This window comes from Tachyglossus aculeatus, chromosome 17 (assembly GCF_015852505.1).
Source record: "Tachyglossus aculeatus isolate mTacAcu1 chromosome 17, mTacAcu1.pri, whole genome shotgun sequence".
Lineage (NCBI taxonomy): Eukaryota > Metazoa > Chordata > Mammalia > Monotremata > Tachyglossidae > Tachyglossus > Tachyglossus aculeatus.
Window position 1 is genome coordinate 51514094 of NC_052082.1, and position 21447 is coordinate 51535540.

The 21447-nt window shown below is 46.7% G+C and overlaps 2 protein-coding genes across 3 annotated transcripts in view; one reads left to right on the forward strand and one right to left on the reverse strand.

Annotated features, from left to right (window-relative positions):
• The window catches only part of CTNS (cystinosin, lysosomal cystine transporter), a 22016-nt gene extending 19737 nt beyond the window's left edge, over nt 1-2279 (reverse strand). Inside the window, exon 1 of the mRNA XM_038759070.1 lies at nt 2192-2279. The gene's annotated coding sequence lies outside the window, so the exon portion shown is untranslated. The remainder of the gene's footprint in view (nt 1-2191) is intronic.
• SHPK (sedoheptulokinase) lies at nt 2263-20566 on the forward strand. Of its 2 annotated transcripts, none has more exons than XM_038759069.1 (7): nt 2263-2607; nt 7029-7101; nt 10862-11045; nt 13659-13811; nt 14927-15102; nt 16257-16457; nt 20103-20566. In XM_038759069.1, the coding sequence occupies exons 1-7, from the start codon at nt 2446-2448 to the stop codon at nt 20501-20503; spliced, it is 1350 nt and encodes a 449-aa protein (XP_038614997.1). In that variant the 5' UTR covers nt 2263-2445; the 3' UTR covers nt 20504-20566. The 2 variants fall into 2 exon arrangements, with proteins under 2 accessions (XP_038614997.1, XP_038614996.1); XM_038759068.1 differs by having other exon boundaries at nt 2264-2607; nt 6960-7101.
• Nucleotides 20567-21447: the final 881 nt, after the last annotated feature.

A 21447-nucleotide genomic window follows, 5' to 3' on the forward strand; every position in this document is an offset into this window, starting at 1 on the left:
AAAGCACCGTTCTAAGCGCTGGAGAGATTACAAGGTGATCAGGTTGTCCCACGGGGGGCCCACAGTCTTAATACCCATTTTACAGATGAGGTAACTGAGGCACAGAGAAGTTAAGTGACTTGCCCAAAGTCGCACAGCTGACAATTGGCAGAGCTGGGATTTGAACCCATGAACCCATGACCTCTGACTCCAAAGCCCGAGCTCTTTCCGCTGAGCCACGCTGCTTCTCTGATTAAGACTGTGAGCCCCACGTGGGACAACCTGATCACCTTGTATCCCCCCCCCCCAGCGCTTAGAACAGTGCTTTGCACATCGTAAGCGCTTAATAAATCCATCATTATTATTATTATTACAAGGTGATCAGGTTGTCCCACAGGGGGCTCACAGTCTTAATCCCCATTTTACAGATGAGGTAACTGAGGCACAGAGAAGTTGAGCGACTTGCCCAAAGTCACACAGCTGACAATTTGAACCCAAGTAGCATGGCTCACTGGAAAGAGCCCAGGCTTCGGAGTCAGAGGTCATGGGTTCAAATCCCGGCTCCGCCAATTGTTAGCTGTGTGACTCTGGGCAAGTCACTTCACTTCTCAGTTCCCTCATCTGGAAAATGGGGATTAAGACTGTGAGCCCCAAGTGGGACATCGTGATCACCTTGTATTCCCCCCGACCGCTTAGAACACTGCTTTGCACATAGTAAGTGCTTAACAAATACCATTATTATTCTTCTAGACTGTGAGCCCTTCTAGACTGTGAGCCCACTGTTGGGTAGGGACTGTCTCTATATGTTGCCAACTTGTACTTCCCAAGCGCTTAGTACAGTGCTCTGCACGCAGTAAGCGCTCAATAAATACGATTGATTGGCCTAGAATGCCCTCCCTCTGCCAATCCGCCAAGCTAGCTCTCTTCCTCCCTTCAGGGCCCTACTGAGAGCTCACCTCCTCCAGGAGGCCTTCCCAGACTGAGCCCCCTCCTTCCTCTCCCCCTTGTCCCCCTTTTCATCCCCCCCGTCTTGCCTCCTTCCCTTCCCCACAGCACCTGTATATATGCATGTACATATTTATTACTCTATTTACTTATTTATTTTACTTGTACATATCTATTCTATTAATTTTGTTAATATGTTTGGTTTTGTTCTCTGTCTCCCCCTTCTAGACTGTGAGCCCACTGTTGGGTAGGGACCGTCTCTACATGTTGCCAACTTGGACTTCCCAAGCGCTTAGTCCAGTGCTCTGCACGCAGTGAGCGCTCAATAAATACGATTGATGATGATGATGATGTTGGGTAGGGACTGTCTCTATATGTTGCCAACTTGGACTTCCCAAGCGCTTAGTCCAGTGCTCTGCACGCAGTGAGCGCTCAATAAATACGATTGATTGACTGATTGATGATCTCTGAGTGCAAAGCCCAGGCTCTTTCCGCTGAGCCACGCTGCTTTATAATCAATCATCATCATCAATCGTATTTATTGAGCGCTTACTATGTGCAGAGCACTGTACTAAGCGCTTGGGAAGTCCAAATTGGCAACATACGGAGACAGTCCCTACCCAACAGTGGGCTCGCAGTCTAAAAGGGGGAGACAGAGGACAAAACCAAACATACTAACAAAAGAAAATAAATAGAATAGAAATGTACGAGTAAAATAAATAAATAAATAGATCATCATCATCATCATCAATCGTATTTATTGAGCGCTTACTATGTGCAGAGCACTGTACTAAGCGCTTGGGAAGTCCAAATTGGCAACATACGGAGACAGTCCCTACCCAACAGTGGGCTCACAGTCTAAAAGGGGGGGGACAGAGAACAAAACCAAACATACTAACAAAATAAAATAAATAGAACAGATATGTACAAGTAAAATTTATTTATCTATCAATTGCATTTATTGAGCGCTTACTGGGTGCTGTCCTAAGCGCTTGGGAAGTACAAGTCGGCAACGAGGCAACCCGAGCGAGAGAAGCCTAATGAGACAGAAACCTTTATCTAGGGGGACTTACTGGGGCGAGGGGGGTCCCCCAACCGAACTGCAGGGCTCCCAATGCGGGGCGAAAGGGAGGGAGGCCGGACTACATTTCCCAGCAGGCAGCGCGCCCCCTCCGCCGCGGGGACTAAGGAACCAGGCGGCGCGGAGCCCGCTGGGAATTGTAGTTTCCGTGGCTGGGGCAAGAAGAGTGGGGCCTGGGGAACTCACCTACCACCGTGGCTCCCCTCCTGGCTACTTCAGCTCGCCGGATGTGACCAACCAAGTCCCTCCCAATGGGAGGGCTGTAGTCGACTCCCCCGCTCAAGCAGGGACAGCCTCTTTTAAGGAAGTGGGCGGGATTTCCTCGCCTCCCCCCGCCCTCTTCAGTCAATCTGGACTCTGCTCGTGGCTTCGGGTGACGTCCAAGGCCTGGGGTTTGACCCCTGCAGAGAGTAGGCCTCAGTTGGGCCGCCCCAGTTGCCATGGCAACCCCTTCCCTCATTCTGGGCATCGACCTGGGCACCACGTCGGTCAAGGCCGCCCTGGTGGAAGTGGCAGGGGGAGCTGAGCAGAAGCCCGTGGTCACCGCGAGCTGTACCAGGGGGACACAGGCCGAGGTGGCAAGCCCGGCTGTTGGGCCGCAGGTGAGAAAGTGGGTATGCCTCATTTGGGCACTGGCCAGATCAATCAATCAATCAGTCAATCAATCGTATTTCTTGAGCGCTTACTGTGGGCAGAGCACTGGACCAAGCGCTTGGCAAGTCCAAGTTGGCAACATCTAGAGACAGTCCCTACCCGACAGTGGGCTCACGGTCTAGAAGGGGGAGACAGAGAACAAAACAAAACGTATTAACAGAATAAAATAAGTAGAATAATCAATCAATCAGTCGTATTTATGGAGCGCTTACTGCGGGCAGAGCACTGGACTAAGCGCTTGGGAAGTACAAGTTGGCAACATCTAGAGGCAGTCCCTACCCAACAGTGGGCTCACAGTATAGAAGGGGGAGACAGAGAACAAAACTAAACGTATTAACAGAATAAAATAAGTAGAATAATCAATCAATCAATCAATCGTATTTATTGAGCGCTTACTGTGGGCAGAGCACTGGACTAAGCGCTTGGGAAGTACAAGTTGGCAAAATCTAGAGACAGTCCCTACCCAACAGTGGGTTCACAGTCTAGAAGGGGGAAACAGAGAAAAAAACAAAATGTATTAACAGAATAAAATAAGTAGAATAATCAATCAATCAATCAATCGTATTTATTGAGTGCTTACTGTGTGCAGAGCACTGTAGTAAGCGCTTGGGAAGTACAAGTTGGCAACATCTAGAGACGGTCCCTACCCAACAGTGGGCTCACAGTCTAGAAGGGGGAGACAGAGAACAAAAGAAAACATATTAACAGAATAAAATAAGTAGAATAATCAATCAATCGTATTTATTGAGCGCTTACTGTGGGCAGAGCACTGGACTAAGCACTTGGGAAGTACAAGTTGGCAACATCTAGAGACGGTCCCTACCCAACAATGGGCTCACAGTCTAGAAGGGGGAGACAGAGAACAAAACCAGACATACTAACAAAATAAAATAAATAGAACAGATATGTACAAGTAAAATAAATAGAGTAATAAATATGTACAAACATATACAGGTGCTGTGAGGAAGGGAAGGAGGTAAGGTGGGGGGGATGGAGAGGGGGAGAAGAGGGAGAGGAAGGAGGGGGCTCAGTCTGGGAAGGCCTCCTGGAGGAGGTGAGCTCTCAGTAGGGCCTTGAAGGGAGGAAGAGAACTAGCTTGGCGGATGAGCAGAGGGAGGGCATTCCAGGCCAGGGGGATGACGTGGACCGGGGATTGACGGTGGGACAGGTGCTTACTGTGTGTAGAGCACTGTATTAAGCGCTTGGGAAGTACAAGTTGGCAACGTATAGTGACGGTCCCTACCCAACATGCCCAGAACAGCCTGGTGACCTGTACTGCTGGCATCTGGAAGCCTGGCTTGGGACAGGCAGGAATAACTAGGGCCAGGAACCTCATGATGCTTAATGCCATTTTCTTCCTAGTGAATAACTGTACACTTCAGTCCAGTCGGAGTGTGAAACAGAAGATAGGGTGGCAGCTATTTCAGTGTAGTAGCCTGAAAAGTAAGTGATGATGGGTCTCCCTCTGAACCCCAGAAAAATCTCTGCACCGGCAACTTTGCCCAACATCGCCTGCATTGCATCCAGCTTCATATGACAATCAGAGGAGTAGATGTTCCTCAACTTGGGCTTCATGACAAGAAAGTCGTACTTCTCTGGCTCGTTTGCATCAGAAGCTGCTAAGTGGGAACATACTGATTGTTTCCCGCTCAATAAATACGATTGATGATGATGATGATAAGCTGAGGGCCATTGTTCCCAGAGGGTCAGAGTCCTTGAAGTTCAGCATGGGGGAGAACACGCGAATCACATCACTACCTTCCCACTACTATTAGCAGAGGTCCAGTCTCTGGACTTCATCTGTTCCAAAAATGTTATTATTTGTCAAGCACTGAGGTAGATATAAGTTAATCAGGTCAGACACGCATGGAGCTCCCAGTCTAAGTAGGAGAGAGAACAGGTATTTCATCCCCATTACAGTTGAGGAAACAGAGAAGTGAAATGACATGTCCAAGGCCATTCAGCAGGCTAGTGGTAGAGCTGGTATTAGAACCCAGGTCCTCTGATTCTCAGGCCCGTGCTCTTTCCCAGAGGCTATACTGCTTCGATCCCATATTATTCATCTTCCTTTCCTAAGAGCCATTTCATGAGCACTATTTTCTCTTTGTAGAATCCTGTGGATCGTTTTGGTTAGTGAGGCCTTACCCTGTGAGGTGAGCTACTATTGTTATCCCATTTTACAGAAGAGGATATGGAGGCGTAGAGTTGGTGACTGACCCAAGCCCAGCAGTAAATGAGTAGCAGAGTTTATCTCTAGGTGTTTTGAGCAGTGCCCACAAAAAGTGAGTGCTGGAAATTCTCTAAATTGTGACGTAGGCAAAGGCATAAGCATAAGCCATAGGTGAGCGATACTGAAAGGAAAACAACCCCAGAGAAGCAATGTGGCCTAGAGGAAAGAGCACGGGCCTAGGACACAGACGATGTGGGTTCTAATGCTGCCTCCACCACTTGTCTGCTGTGTGACCTTGGGTAAGTCACTCCGTGTCTCTGTAAAATGGAAGGGTTACGACCTTGTGGGACCGGGACTGTGTCCATCCTGACAAATTTGTATCTATCCCAGTGCTTAGTACAGTGCCTGGCACTTTCATTCTTTCAGTCGCATTTATCGAGCTCTTACCGTGTGCACGGCACTGTACTAAGCGCTTGGGAGAATACAGTACAACAATAAACAGATACATTCCCTGCCCACAGCGAGCTTAGAGTCTGGGAGAGGGGAGACAGACATTAATAAGCGCTGAACAAATACCACAATTATGATCATTGTTATTCTCCGGGCTTGCTAGAAACATGCCAGCCAGACTGTTTTGAATTGTAAAATTCCGTACTGATATTTTTTTCTCCCAAAACGAGTCATTTTGGGTAGCAATGAGATTCTGAAAGAGTTCATGTCTGCCAGCCAGTGGGCCTGGTGGATGGCTTCAGAGCCCTGGTTGGGCAGCCCTGTGGCTGAACTCAGCAGGACGGGGCTGGATTTTGTGTCTAGATTTGATTTATTTTGTTAGTATGTTTGGTTTTGTTCTCTGTCTCCCCCTTTTAGACTGTGAGCCCACTGTTGGGTAGGGACTGTCTCTTTATGTTGCCAATTTGTACTTCCCAAGCGCTTAGTACAGTGCTCTGCACATAGTAAGCGCTCAATAAATACGATTGATGATGATGATGACGGTTGATTGGCCGCATCATTGCTGATCGGATAGGTCTCTTTCTGTTTAGAAAGCAGCAATGGCGGGAGGGATCTAGCCAGGCGTCTGTCTTGTGCTTTGCCACTGTGAGCTGAGCCATTCTGTCTCTGGAATGGGATGGTCCCCGGGGCAGGGAGGACGATGACCCATTTAGAGGCTGGGGGTGTGACCCACACTTAATTAGCACACTTGAAGGACAAGAGCCACCACTATCCTTCTGTTCTCCTTGAGTCCGGGGCAGCTCCCAGTGCTGCCCAAGGATCCAGGAGAGGTCAGAGGAATGGGTTGTCTTTTTTTTTTTAATGATATTTGTCCATCAGTCAACCGTATTGAGTACTTACTGTGTGTGGAGCACTGTACTAAGTACTTGGGAGAGTACAATGTAACAGTAAACCGACACATTCCCTGCTCACAATAAGCTTAAAGGTCTAGAGGCCTGTTAAGCACTTAGTATGTGCCTTCTGCCTCTGCTCTCTCATCCCTTGCCAGGAACTCCAGGCAGGGTGGTGGGGGGAGTGATAGTGAAAGTAGTGGCAGAAACGGCCCCAACATTTCAATCAATCAATCATCGTTATTTATTGAATACTTATGGTATATACTAAGTGCTTGGGATAGTACAATACAACAGAGATGGTATACATGTTCCCCGTCCACATCGAGCAAGCCTACTCCTCATTTCCTTAACCCAGCCATGCTACTCGTCTGTTGTGGGCAAGTCACTTCGCTTTTCTGGTCTTCAGTTTCCTCACCTGTAATGGAGATTCAATACCTGTTCTTTCCTCCCCATTAGACTGTGAGCCCCATAGGGGACAGGGGCTAGGTCTAATCTGATGATCTTGTATCTACCCCAGCATATGGTACAGTGCTTGGCAAACAATAAGCACTGTACAAATATTAAAAAACCCAAACCCCTTCCTATTTGTTTCTTCTCCTTGCCCCAGCCTCTTTGCACCTCCCTGTCCATTGATGGAGCTGAGGGTTCAACAGGTTGAGCAATGTGATGTGGTATCTGGGTCGACCAACTTGAGGTGTTTGGATCAATCGAGTAGTCAGTACTTCCAGTCAGCCCCAGCCCCTCATATCTGGCCCCTGGGAACTGATTTCTAAATTTTTGTTTGCAGGGAAGGGAGCAGGATGTGCAGAAGGTCATCCAAGCATTGAATGAATGTCTCTCTGCTCTCCCAATACAGCAACTCCAGAGGGTTTGTTGCATTGGGATTTCAGGACAGATGCATGGAGTGATGTTTTGGAAAACCAATCAAGGTAGCACCTCGTGAAAGGACTCTTCTGTTGTGTAATTGTGTGGGCAGTGCTGGAAAAATGTTGCAAAGGAATCCAGAGGTTTTACAGTTCAAATGTTCTTAGGTTTTGTGTTTAAATATTGTAACCAAGTGCTGTGTGCCAAAAACTATACCAAGCGCTGGGGCACTGTCCATATCCTATATAGGGTTCACAGTCTTAATCCCTATTTTACAGATGAGGTAACTGAGGCACAGAGAACTGATGTGATTCTCCCAAGGTCACATAGCAAAGAAGCGGTGGAGTCAGGATTAGAACCCAGGTCCTTCTGACTCTAAGGCCCATGCTCTTTCTACTAGCCCAAGCTGCTTCTCTTGTTCTTTGAGGCAAACGTTTACTTCTCGGTGGACACCTTGTATCTGACCCCATTTCTTAGCTGTGCAGGCTGACGGCAATATTCAGGAACTTTGTTTCGCAAGAAAGCAAATTGGCGAGAGAACAAGCCATATTAATTGTGGTGTTTGTTAAGTGTTTAACCATGTTCAATGTGCTGTATAAATACCTTGGTAGAGGCAAGATAAACAAGTTAAACACAGACACAAATTGCCTAGGTAAGTCCTCTCTGTCCAGAAGGAGGACTGAACAGTTGTCCAGTTGACTTGCTCTGTGTGGATGGGTTAACCAGATTGTTTAAGCCAAAAAACCGTATATTATTATTACCATTATTACGTACTTGTTAAGTGCAGTCAGCGTGTCAAGTACTGTTCTAAGTACTGGGGTAGATCCAGTTAATCAGGTCAGACACAGTCCCTGCACCACGTAGGGATCACAGTCCAAGTAGGATGGAGAAACCCCTGTTTAAATCCCTGTTTTACAGCAAAGGAAACTGAGGCCCAGACAAGTGAAGTGACTTGCCCAAGGTCACACAGCAGCAAGTGGCAGAGCCAGGATTAGAACTCAGACCTTCTGACTAGCAGGCTGGTGCTCTTTCCACTAGGCCACACTGCTATCTTGGGGTGGAAATAATCGCTTTGGACTGTCTACGTGGAATAGATCAATAGGCTGATTGCTCAGCCCTCACTTTACTAAAGCTGTGCAGGTCCGGACCATGGCTTGGTTGGATTGTTGGGAGGTGAGGGTGGGGACTGCAGGGGACAGTTGGGGTCTCTGTAACTCATCCTATTTGGGGGGGGCAGAGAATGAATGGAGTAATAAGCCCAAAAGGATCCAGCCTGCCTTGCCTAAGGTAGTCCAGAGGTCAATAAATCCCTTTTGAAATCTTCAAGAAAATTAATTTTCTTTGAACACAGCCAGTTTTCTTATAAGGCAGAGCTCACGTTCTCAAAGAATTCCATATAATGGAAAACACAGACAGTAGTACTCACCCATTAAGCACCACGCATAGGGGCTTAAGCGATTTCTTCTGACACAGAAGTGCGCTGTATCCAAACGGCCTCACCTTATGGGATAAATGCCCCCTAAATCCCCTAACAACGTTCTAACCAAAATGCATAGTGAAAACACACGTTATGGCAAAACAATGAAGTTCTGGAACGTAGTTGGGACCTAGCATCAGACCTTAATACAACTGTGCCGGGTGGGACAGGTGAGGAGAATGAGGTGTTGTTACTGTTGTTGTTGGTGTTGTTAATGGTATTTGTTAAGTGCTTACTATGTGCCGGGCACTGTTCTCAGCACTAGGGTAGATACAGGATAATCGGGTTGGACACAGTCCCTGTTCCACATGGGGCTCACAGTCTAAGCAGGAGGGTGAAAAGGAGAACTGAGGCCCAGAGAAGAGAAGCGACTTGCCCAAGATCACACAGCAGACAATTGGTGGAGCTGGGATTAGAACCCAGATCCTTCTCACTCCCAGGCCCATGCTGTATTCACTAGGCCACGGTGCTTCTGAGTGGCAGCAGGATAACCAGCAACTGCTGAAATTAGGAAATCAAAAGTGAGAAGGTCAGAGGGAGCATTTGAAAGACAGGGTAATAGAAAGTCTAAGACTTTCTAAGATTGAGTCTAAATTTCAGCAGCAGCCCAGCTGACAACTGGAAGCTAGACCTGCAGGTTGACTGCTCTCAAGATGGGAGTAGCTCTCTCTGAGCAAAAATTTTGAATGGAAAGAGACAAGGAGGCAAAAGAGAAAACAGTGCCAGGTGCTACAGATATTCAGCACAATCACATGACAAGCTAACAGCTTTTTTGTGTGTCCCTTGTGGCCAGCACTGTGGATCCCACATTGGCCTTTTCAGCTACACACACATTTATGGGTGACTTCACCGTCAAAGGTGTCTTCTTTGAAAATATTGCAGAACTGAATGTACCAAAAGGCAGACAGCCTAGTTTGAATGATTTGTGAATCTATTACATACAATGTACTTTACTTTCCACCTGTCCCAGGAGCAATGCAACTAAGCCATATAAACCATAGCGTATACTGGACGTGCTTTTTCTGGGAGCTGCTTAATGTTTTTTGAGGCAGAGTCACATATTCACTTGGTCTGTTTTCAGGCTTCTAGACAATAAGAAGTGTTCCTTTCCTCTTGTGTCTGCTTAGCAGACTTACGTGCAACCACATTTTCTACTATACCTTGACAACTTTAGGAAGCCTTGCTATGAGACTCTGGAAAAAGTCATGAAATGTGCTGATGTAAAAATACCACAAAAAATACGAATTGTCAATTCTATGATGTTTCCTGTGACAATGAATGGATTCGAAAGCTGGACAGTGAAAAAACAAGATTGAAAGAGCTTCGATTCATTTGAAATGTGTTGGAAAAGGCTTTTGCAAATACCTTGGATTGCCTGAAAAACAAACAGATGGATTTTGGAGCAAATTAATCCAAAGTGGCCTTTGGAAGGCTAAATGACTCGACTAGATTAGCCTATTTTGGACACATAATCAGGAGGACTAATTCTCTGGAGAAGACACTAATGCTCGGAAAAGTCCAGGGAAAACGTGGAAGAGGCAGACCAGCAGCTAGATGGGTAGAGAGACCATAACAACGATAATGAAAGTACTGTTAGAAAGGTTGCAGATTATGGCAGAAGACAGGACGTTCTGGAGAAAATATATCCACAGGGTCGCTTTGAATCGGAAACGACTTGATAATAATAATGACAACTTTAATGACAGCCTTTAGTGTGTTTAGAGTTGGCATTGTGGCTAATTCAGTTTCCGGGCATTATTCTTGGGCGGAATAAATGGGATGGAAGAGAACTCTTACTGCAGTGGTTTAGGAAGGGAGAGAAAGACAAAATGCACCACAAACACCGACAGAGTATTTTGTTTAGCATTGCTGGGCTGGAGGCTCAGGTCAGATATCGAATCCAGAGTTCCACTTTTAGGCTTGAGGGAAGGTGATAGGTTAAGAGTGGGGCTGAAGAGGAGATTTCTATACCAATGAACTCTAAAAAAAATAGAACAAAAAACCAAAGCAGTTTTGATGGAAGTCTGAACCTTGATGATTTTGTCTCTTCTAGACTTGCCTCAGATATGAACTATTCTCATTTGGGGGGCTGGGAGAAAGCCTTATTGGACCCTTATTCCTATTCTTGAACAGCATTTACTTTATCCCAGAAATAATCTGTGAGAAAGTTCATTTCAAGCCAGAAAGTATATCTCGTTAGGTTATCTGTAATAAAGTCTTATTTAAGAAAATTGTGGGACTGCTAGTGTATGAGATTTAGTGCTTTATTAAATGAGTCGTATCTCAGGATTGAGTAATGCCGAACAACCGTGACTCTGTATTTTTCTCTGAACTACCATTCCATGCAGGGTGCGAGTGGAAAGGAAGTGGAGCTAGTTGTGTATTCGAGCCTAAAGAAGTCAGTCATCTGATCACTTGGCGAGATGGCCGCTGCAGCAGCAGTTTCCTGGCTTCCCTTCCACCACCTCAGTCTCATCTCAGCGTGGCCACTGGATTTGGGTGTGCAACAATATACTGGCATCTGATGAACAGGTACAAGGTGCTGATCTCAATCAATCAATCAATCGTATTTATTGAGCGCTTACTGTGTGCAGAGCACTGTACTAAGCGCTTGGGAAGTACAAGTTGGCAACATATAGAGACAGTCCCTACCCAACAGTGGGCTCACAGTCTAAAAGGGGGAGACAGAACAAAACCAAACATACTAACAAAATAAAATAAATAGAATAGATATGTACAAGTTAAATAAATAGAGTAATAAGTATGTACAAACATATATACAGGTACTGTGGGGAAGGGAAGGAGTTAAGATGAGGGGGATGGAGAGGGGGACGAGGGGGAGAGGAAGGACTCTAGAGTCATGACGTTTCCTGGAAGTTGTTGTGGAGCCAGGGGCAAGTCCTAGAAATGAATTCAGAGTTAATGACCTCCAATCTATGGCTCAGATCGCAAGATTGCTTAGCTCTTCCTTCTGAATTCTTTGAAGGCCGGTTCAGCCGGGCTGAATAGATATAACTTGGCCAGGACAAGTGAAAAGGCAAGGTCTACCAGCAGTTATTTCAAACATAAAAGATAGTGAGATAAGACTGGCAATTCTCTAAATTCCTGTAGTGAATTTTATTAAAGCAGCTCCTCAGGTGGCATTTGTTCAGTGGCTGGTGTTCTCATTTTGGATCCAGGACTAGTCCATTAACCCTAGAGATGTAATTTTTTGAAATGAGGCAAAGGAACCGCTTTAGTCTGCTGGGAAAGCATTGCCCTTTCCCTTTCAAGTCTTGTTTTTCCCTGGTGGTGCAGGACTCCCGGCCACTCCCTTAATTCCCCTCGTGAATTCTCCAAGGGCCTAAAGCAAGTCCTCACATGGCATTTGTTCAGTTGCTGCTGGTCACATATCTGGTCCCTAGAATCATCCATTAACCTCTACAATCTGATTTCCATCCCCTTCATTTCACTGAGACTGCATTCTCCAAGGCCACCAAGGACCTCTTCCTTGCCAAATCTAGGAGACTCTATCCGAACCCTCCTCAGCCTCTCTGCTGCTTTGGACGCCGGATCTACTCACTTCTCCTGGAGACGCCATCGGACTTTGGTGCCCCAATACAATTCTCTCCTGGTTCTCTTCCTACTTCTCCTGCTGCTGCTGCTCAGTGTCTTTTCGCTGATTATTTTAGCAGATTAAGTGAACATTTGATGAATTTTGCAGTTCAATGTGAGATGAAGAGCGGAGGCTCATTGTGGGCAGGGAACGTGTCTACAAAATCTTATTGTACTCTCCCATGTACTCCCAAGTTCAGTGCTCTGCATACAGTAAGTGCTCAATAAATATGATTGACTGACTGACACTTGGAAGAATACTTTGTGTGCAGTAAGCGCACTATAAATATCATCAGTTGATTCATAGTGACCTGGAATTTTAATCCTCACTCTGAAAGGGGAGAGTTCCCTGTCATGGGAGTCACACTTGGTCAGTCCTTCTATTCAGGCCTGCCATGAGAAGTAGTAAAGTGTTTTGAGCTCCTCCAAAGAAAGTTGAATGCCTCGTTCTCGCCTGTCCCGCCATCGACCCCCGGCCCACATCATCCCCCGGGCCTGGAATGCCCTCCCTCTGCCCATCCGCCAAGCTAGCTCTCTTCCTCCCTTCAAGGCCCTACTGAGAGCTCACCTCCTCCAGGAGGCCTTCCCAAACTGAGCCCCTTCCTTCCTCTCCCCCTCGTCCCCCTCTCCATCCCCCTCATCTTACCTCCTTCCCTTCCCCACAGCACCTGTATATATGTATATATGTTTGTACATATTTATTACTCTATGTATTTATTTATTTATTTATTTATTTATTTATATTACTTGTACATATCTATTCTATTTATTTTATTTTGTTAGTATGTTTGGTTTTGTTCTCTGTCTCCCCCTTTTAGACTGTGAGCCCACTGTTGGGTAGGGACTGTCTCTATATGTTGCCAATGTGTACTTCCCAAGCACTTAGTACAGTGCTCTGCACACAGTAAGCGCTCAATAAATACGATTGATTGATTGATTGATAAAATACATCACCATCTGGCTTAGTTAATTTGTTGGACTGGCCTTCAGTTCTCTGGGTGCCAGTTGCTGGAGGCAGTAAGAACTGGAAGAAGTAACTGGCTTCTCACCCCAAAGGCCTGACCTAGATCCTCTCTTCCAGCTTCCCAGAGCCAGTGGCTGGAGATGGGAATTGAAGGACTTAGGTCATCCTGCACTCGATCCCTCCACTTTCCAATTTCTGAGAGAGCAGGTGGCTGATTGGGCCTACAGTGTGACTGGAAATGGAAAAGTCAGCTCCTTCTTTTCCCCCAAGTTCCCACCCCCATTAAAATCACTAAACCGCCCTGGCTCCAACTGGAATTACTGACCTCTCCCTTCCCCAGCCACTTGCTCGCAGAAACTCTACTCCAGTTGGCTGGGAGCAAATCCCTGTGGGATTCAGCACTGGTCCAGCTGCTGAGAGCAGACTACTTATGGCTGCTATTCTGCTCTCCTTCTTGTCAGTGCCCACCCGCATCCAGGAATTCCACAGCTTCATTACGAACAAAAGGCGGTACAATTTTTCAGGAAGATACTTGACCTCATTGGCGTTTTTTTGTTTTTGTTTTTTGGGGGCGGTATGTGAAACAGCCCAGAGTTTCTGAAGTCCTACAGCGCGGCTGGGACCATCCATGACTATGTGGTGGCCATGTTGTGTGGCCTGAAGAAACCTCTGATGTCCGACCACAATGCCGCGAGCTGGGGCTATTTCAATACCAGAAGTAGGACGTGGAATTCGGAAATGTGAGTGAAGTCAGAATGGGCTGAGCTCTACCATGGATAATTCATGTTTTGAAGTCTGTCCCAACAACTGGGATCTGTTCCCTAGCTATTAAAGTGATTGAGGGGTGGGGGGCACCTTTTTCCCATCCCAGTAGGGCAGGTGTTTAGGATCCCCAAACCCAGCAAAACTAATTTAAGTGGGTTGGCCCGGAGATGGCAGTGAGCCATGGGTTGGGGAGAGAGGAAAAATGGGCAGCTGAACAGCTAAATTGCTGGATCTCCCACCTTGGGATCCAGTCCTTCAGGGCTCACACCTGCCGCTGTCCTTAGAGGATGCCGGTTCCTTGAACTGCCAGCCGAGCACCTTGCTTTTACCCAAGCATAACAAGGAGCTGTTTACTCCTAAGTTCTTCGCAGCACCTGCCATAGCATTTGGACTGACAATAATGAAATACACATTTTCTTTTTCAATAGTACCAAGCAAGGGAAGTATTAGACTTGAGGGGTGGTCTTTAAGGATACTGTTTCTGGGGCAAGGTCCAGACTCCTATAAAATCCTCTTCCTTCCTTCAGGGCCAAGACACTGAGCTCTTAAAGACCTCCAGGCAGGGAAGGTAAAGGACTCTCTAGCATGCCATAAAACGGAGAAATCAATTTTGAGTTGATGTGCCATTTTCACTTACCTTGATGTGTTTTCTGTTTGTTTGCTTCAGAAAAGTAATGGCTTTGAATTTGTTCCTTCTTGGGTATTGACTTGCTAACGACTCCTTGGGCACTGCAACTTAAAATAGCTACCCTACGAAAAATGGCCATTCGGGTTAGTCATGTGACGCCGTTAGGCTAATTGCTTCTGCCCAGCTCCTAAGCCTCCTTGACTAGGGGAGCGGACATTGGTTCTGTCCACCTCCTCCGAGGAAATGAATCTGCTTCGTCTCCTTCCAAAATATGGGTATTTTTCAAACCTGTGACTAGTCTAATTGTATGGAAGAAGACTAAGGCACAAAGTGAGTTGGAGATAGATTTTTGTACACCCCAAAGCAGAGGTTATCTCATAGCTCAACCCCCTACCTCTTCCCACACGCCTGCTCCTGCTGGCTCAACCCAAACTCTTATAAGTGTCCATTGTTGCATTCCAGTTTGAGCCGCTCTGACTTTCCTGTACACCTGCTCCCTGACCTCGCAGCACCTGGCAGTGTGGCAGGGCGAACGTCTCGAGACTGGTGTGGGATCCCAAAAGGGACTGAAGTGGGAGTGGCTCTGGGGGATTTCCAGTGCTCAGTCTATTCCAGTATGACCCAGAGGACGGATGCAGGTAAGGCCGCGGGGCTTGGAAAGGGGTCGGTGGACAGAGAGAGTTAGACCCCAGGCCTCACCACTCTGGGGCTCTTTGAAGATCTCTCTTTCCTGGTGGTCTGCTTTCCAGTTGTCCTCTTGAAAGAGGATGTGGGCGAGGAAATTCCCAAGAGTTGTTTCCCCCTTAAGAATGGGTATTTGTTTTTAATTGAATTAGTCCCTGCTCTCAAACCAGGTTTGGAATACAACCAATTTTTGATGGTCCAGAGGTCAGTGATCCAATCTTAAAAATTATCCAGGTCCTTTGCTGCTTCCTCTCCTTCCTCTCTTCATTTCCTGCTCATTAGCACCTTTACTGGGAGATGATACTAGAAAATATTTTTCCTAGAGAAAATCTGTTTTTTTCCCCACTCTGCCCAGGGCAAACCAATGCCAAGTATAAGTGAATGTTAACAGGAATGGCACCATGCAGGCAGGCACTGTATAGCCTTAGTCCACTTTTCAGTCTTTCCAAGGTACCCTAATGCCAGCCTGACCACCTCACACCCTGCTGCTGCTCTCCGGGGCAGTAAGGCCATCCCCAAAGTTCAGAAAAGCAAGCAGCGTGGTAGGAGCGATGGGCATTATAGAGTTGCCAGTTGTCCCAAGCAAATTCCCAAGCCAATCTTGGGAAGAACACTTCCTCTGTTTCAGATCATCCAAATACTTGAAAACCACACCAAAAGTTCTGGAATCAAGCTCCCCTAACAGAACCTGAATAGTACTCTCTCCCTCTCTTACCTAGACTGTGATCCCCATATGGATTAGGGACTATGTCCACCCTGATTATCTGTTATCTACCCTAGCACTTAGTTCAGCGCTTGGCACATAGTAGGTGCTTAACAAATACCATGTAAAACAGTCAGTCATACTTATTGAGCACTTACTGTATGCAGAACATTGTAGTAAGGGCTTGGGAAAGTGTGATATAACAATATAAAAATTCCCTATCCATAGTGCTTGACAAATACCATTGATTGATTTGATCACCAGCAGGTAGTCTGGGGCTCCCTATGTGACCACTGTGCTTGGATTTTAGCCAGACAAGGCTCCGGGACCCAACAGTTACTTTTTACTTTTGTCTTTCCTGCTGTTATTAAAAGAGTCTAACCTCTTCTTACTTCTCGGGCTTAGTTCTCAACATCAGCACCTCTGCGCAGCTGGCAGCCGCCATGCCGTCTGGATTCCAGCCCACACAGACCCCAGACCCCTCAGCACCGATTGCCTACTTTCCCTACTTCAATGGGACCTACTTGAGTGTGGCAGCATCTCTCAACGGAGGCAATGTTTTGGCGACGTTTGTCAGCATGCTGTTGCAGTGGATGGCAGAGCTAGGTAAAGCATTTCCCAAATGATCCAGATTTCCCAGCAGATTTTGGCTGGGGGTGTGAGTCGTGGAGAGTGATTGTGATTGTCATTCTTCCCGGAGCAGCACTTCTTGTGGAGCCGGGCCTTTCCTCACCTAAAGGAAATATATGCAGTTAACTGTGTAGGCCCAAAATTTCCTGGCTCCAGGCCCTTTAGGTTGAAATTTGTAAGCACAAAGCAGGTCTGTGTTATTTTTAGCCCTAGACTGGGGATTGGTATATTAGCACCTGGAGAAGAAGAGAATTTGTGGTGTTAAGAAGCATCTGCCACCTTTTCCATAACAAGTGACTTCCATATTATCATTTATGGGCTTTTTCTCCGCTTTGGTGAGCTTTTAATTTTTTTAATTTTTGAGCACATCAATTAGCACCTGATTGGTGGCCCGCTCAGTGGGGGTAAGGACTATGATGGACACCTGTGCCCCACTGCTAAGAGAACTCCTTCTGCTCTCCATCACACCAGAGAAGCTGGAAAAAAGGCATTCACAGTGCTGGGTAGCAGATGTAGTATTACCCATGCATGCCAGATTATAGAAACTGTTCAGATCCACAACAGTTTTGAGGTCAGTTGATCCTCACAATATTCTGTTAAGGTAGAGAGGAATTTTAATCTTACCTGGGGAAACTAACCTCAGATGGAGCAGAGGGGCTCAGTGGAAAGAGCACGGGCTTGAGAGTCAGAGGTCATGGGTTGTAATCCCAGCTCTGCTGCTTGTCAGCTGTGTGACCTTGGGCAAGTCACTTAACTTCTCTGTGCCTCAGTACCCTCATCTGTAAAATGGGGATGAAGACTGTGTGCCCCACGTGGGACAACCTGATGACCTTGTATCTCCCCCAGCACCTAGAATAGTGCTTGGGACATAGTAAGCACTTAGCAAAAACCAACATTTTTATTATTATTGAGGAGTCAGGACACCAGGGTCACATAAGTCAAATGGCTGAGGTGGGAATGGAGCTTTAGTCCCCTCTTCTGCAACCTTGGATTCTGCCCACTCTACAATTCTGTTTCTTTCAGTTCCTCAGGGCTGACTTGACTCCCTAACTGGTGCTTAGACTGAAAGTTAGAAGTCATTATGTACTTGCACAGCTCTATTATCATCTTTATATTCCAGACCTTATAATTGCAGAAACACATTTCCCCAAAAGTGTATAACTCTAGCGGAGCACTTGGATCTGAGATTCTGGGCAGAATCAATTTGTAAAGGGCGAGGGCTGAGGCTGCTAAAACCCACAAGTCTCGTAGCTCATGAAGAATTTGATGATTTCTAGGTTGGCCATGTCTTTGGACCACATCTATTTCCCTGCCATGGGGGGCAGGAATACTTGGGCCCAAGTTAGGATGGAGAAACATTACTGGGCGTGTGTATTCAGCCGGTCTCAGGAGAAGTTGGATTGAATTTCAAATGTAAAAGGAAATGGGTGAGACCTTTCTGTCTCCTATCTTTCCAGAAAGGCCTATTGGAAAAAGCAGATCAGAGTGTGCCGTGGGTCAGCACTTTGGTGAATATTTGGGTCTCAAATTAGGGACAATGCATTAATTCTGGAACTTTGAATTGTAGTCTGTGCTCTACTTTCAGGAATCCTATGGATTGGGGTGGATTGAGGGTAGGTTTATGACACAGTGATCTGTCCAGGCATAATTCATTCATTCATTCATTCAGTCATATTTATTGAGCGCTTACTGTGTGCAGAGCACTGTACGAAGCACTTGGGAAGTACAAGTTGGCAACATATAGAGACGGTCCCCACCCAGCAGCGGGCTCACAGTCTAGAAGGGGGAGACAGGCAACAAAACGAAACATATTAACAAAATAAAATTAATAGAATAAATATGTACAAGTAAAATAAATAGAGTAATAAATATGTACAAACATATATACATATATACAGGTGCTGTGGGGAGGGGAAGGAGGTAAGGTGGGGGAGATGGGGTGGGGGAGGAGGGGCAGAGGAAGGAGGGGGCTCAGTCTGGGAAGGCCTCCTGGAGGAGGTGAGCTCTCAGTAGGGCTTTGAAGGGAGGAAGAGAGCTAGCTTGGCAGATGTGCGGAGGGAGGGCATTGCAGTCCAGGGGGATGACGTGGGCTGGGGGTCGATGGCGGGACAGGCGAGAATGTGGCACAGTGAGGAGATTAGCGGCGGAGGAGCGGAGGGTGCGTGCTGGGCTGGAGAAGGAGAGAAGGGAGGTGAGGTAGGAGGGGGCGAGGTGATGGACAGCCTTGAAGCTGAGGGTGAGGAGTTTTTGCCTGTTGCGTAGGTTGATTGGTAGCCACTGGAGACTTTTGAGGAGGGGAGAAACATGCCCAGAGCGTTTCTGCACAAAGGCGATCCGGGCAGCGGCGTGAAGTATGGATTGAAGTGGGGAGAGACAGGAGGATGGGAGATCGGAGAGGAGGCTGATGCAGTATTCCAGTCGGGATAGGATGAGAGATTGAACGAGCAGGATAGCGGTTTGGATGGAGAGGAAAGGGCGGATCTTGGCGATGTTGCGGAGGTGAGACCGGCAGGTTTTGGTGATGGATTGGATGTGAGGGGTGAATGAGAGAGCAGAGTCGAGGATGACACCAAGGTTGCGGGCTTGTGAGACGGGAAGAATGGTAGTGCCATCAACAGTGATGGGAAAGTCAGGGAGAGGGCAGGGTTTGGGAGGGAAGATAAGGAATTCAGTCTTGGACACGTTGAGTTTTAGGTGGCGGGCAGACATCCAGATGGAGATGTCCTGAAAGCAGGAGGAGATATGAGCCTGGAGGGAGGAAGAGAGAGCAGGGGCAGAGATGTAGATTGGGGTGTCATCACCATAGAGATGATAGTTGAAGCCATGGGAGTGAATGAGTTCACCAAGGGAGTGAGTGTAGATAGCTTGGTGGTGTGTCTTCAGAGCACTCCAGCTGGGCAGGACATTCTGTTATTCTTCCTTCATTCAGCACTTGAATATTTGCCTCATACAGCAAACTTCCCTGTAGGAGCAGTGCGACCTAGCAGGTAAATCATGAGCCTTGAAGTCAGAAGGACCTAGGTTCTAGTCCCAGCTCCTCCACTTGAGTGCTGTGTGACCTTGGGCATGTCACTTAGATTATCTTTGCCTCAGTAACCTCATCTGTAAAATGGGGATGAAGACTGTGAGCCCTATGTGGGACTTGGACCGTGTCCAACTTGATTGCTTGTCTCTACCCCAGCACTTAATACAGTGCCTGGCACACAGTAAATGCATAAAAAAAATACCTTAAAACAAACAAACAAAAAACTTCACCTGCTGACTTAGGCTTAAGTAGTGCAGCCAACATATCCTAACTAAATCATTGGATAGTTCAGGTTCCAAATGTTTAGAGTTTTTCCTTGGCACACAGCCTTGATTTTCCCAGAGAGCTGGGCAATTACTAGAATTGGTGGTGTCAAAACTCCAAAAGCGTCCTTGAATCAGAGCAAGATGAATGAAGGCTCTATCTCCCCGGCTGACCAACTGGTGGCAAAAAGGAAAGAACAAGAATTTAAAAAGCAGTTAACAATAGGCTAGTCACTCTCTTCTGTGAAACCTACTTCCCGTGGCGAATCACAACAAGAGAGGGTTCAGGAAGGTGGAGAACAGATTTACATTGTGCTGATTTGTTTTTGGCAGGGTTGGAAGTTTTGGAGTCCTCCGTGTATTCACAAATGATCCAAGCAGCCTTAACCCAGATGGACACCACCCTCACCATCACCCCGACCTTATCCGGAGAGAGGCACATGCCGGATCAGCTGGCTTCAGCGACTGGTATTGCTGCCTCAAACCTTTCCCTCGGTCATGTGACCAGAGCTCTGTGCCAGGGCATCATTCAAAACCTTCAGACCATGCTTCCATTTCAACAGCTGAGGGAGTGGGGCGTGGAGAGAGTGATTGGGAGTGGCAGTGCGCTCTCCCGGAATGAGGTACTGAGACAGGAAGTGGAGAAGGCTTTTCCAGTCCCTGTACTCTTTGGCCAGGATGTGGATGCAGCCCTGGGTGCTGCTCTTGTCATGCTTCGAGAGAAACTCAATTAAAAACAGGTCACTAGCCACTACTCAGCTTTCCAATTCAGTCCCACACACACCCAGGGGTGAATTTCGCCATCAGTGACACCTTCATTAAGTAAGACGATCAACTGCACATACAATATATGCCTTTCAGAAAGGAATCCAAAGTCCTGCTCTCTCACGAATGTTCCCGCAGTTGCCTTCACTCCATTATCCTAATTCTCACGGCTGTCCTCACTTTAATAATCCCATACACCTTAAATTTGTCTCGTGTCCTGATGCCAATGTTTCCACAGCAAAAAAACATGTTAGTTCTACGGCTTGTTAAATCATCATCATCAATCATCAATCGTATTTATTGAGCGCTTACTGTGTGCAGAGCACTGTACTAAGTGCTTGGGAAGAACAAGTTGGCAACATATAGAGACAGTCCCTACCCAACAGTGGGCTCACAGTCTTAAAGTGAGCCCACTTAAATCTAACAGCACCTGGAGACATTATGTACTGGCCTAGAGCAGAGGCTGAATTATTCTACTGAAGGGCTTCCGAGGGTTTTTTGGAAAATCTTTTTCACCTGTGCGTGGTACAGACCTTATAAGGGTACCTAAATAGTCACCCCCAAATAATTTTAATTTAGTTGGAGGCCTCTCTAGATCCTAGAGAGTTTTGCTAATTGACCCAGTTCTCTCAGATTTCGTGGAAGCAGGGTGGCCTAATGGAAAGAGCACAGGCTTGGGAGTAGGAGGATCTGAATTCTAATCCTGGTTCTGTGTGAGCTGGGGCAAGTCACTTAACTTCCCTGGGCCTCAGTTCCCTCATTTGCAAAACAGGGATTGAATACCTGTTCTTCTCCCCACTACTTAGACTGTGAGCTCCATGTGGGACCTGATCACTTGTGTCTACCCCGGTGCTAAGAACAGTGCTTGGCACATAGCAAGTGTTTTTAAAAATACCACAATCATACATTCATT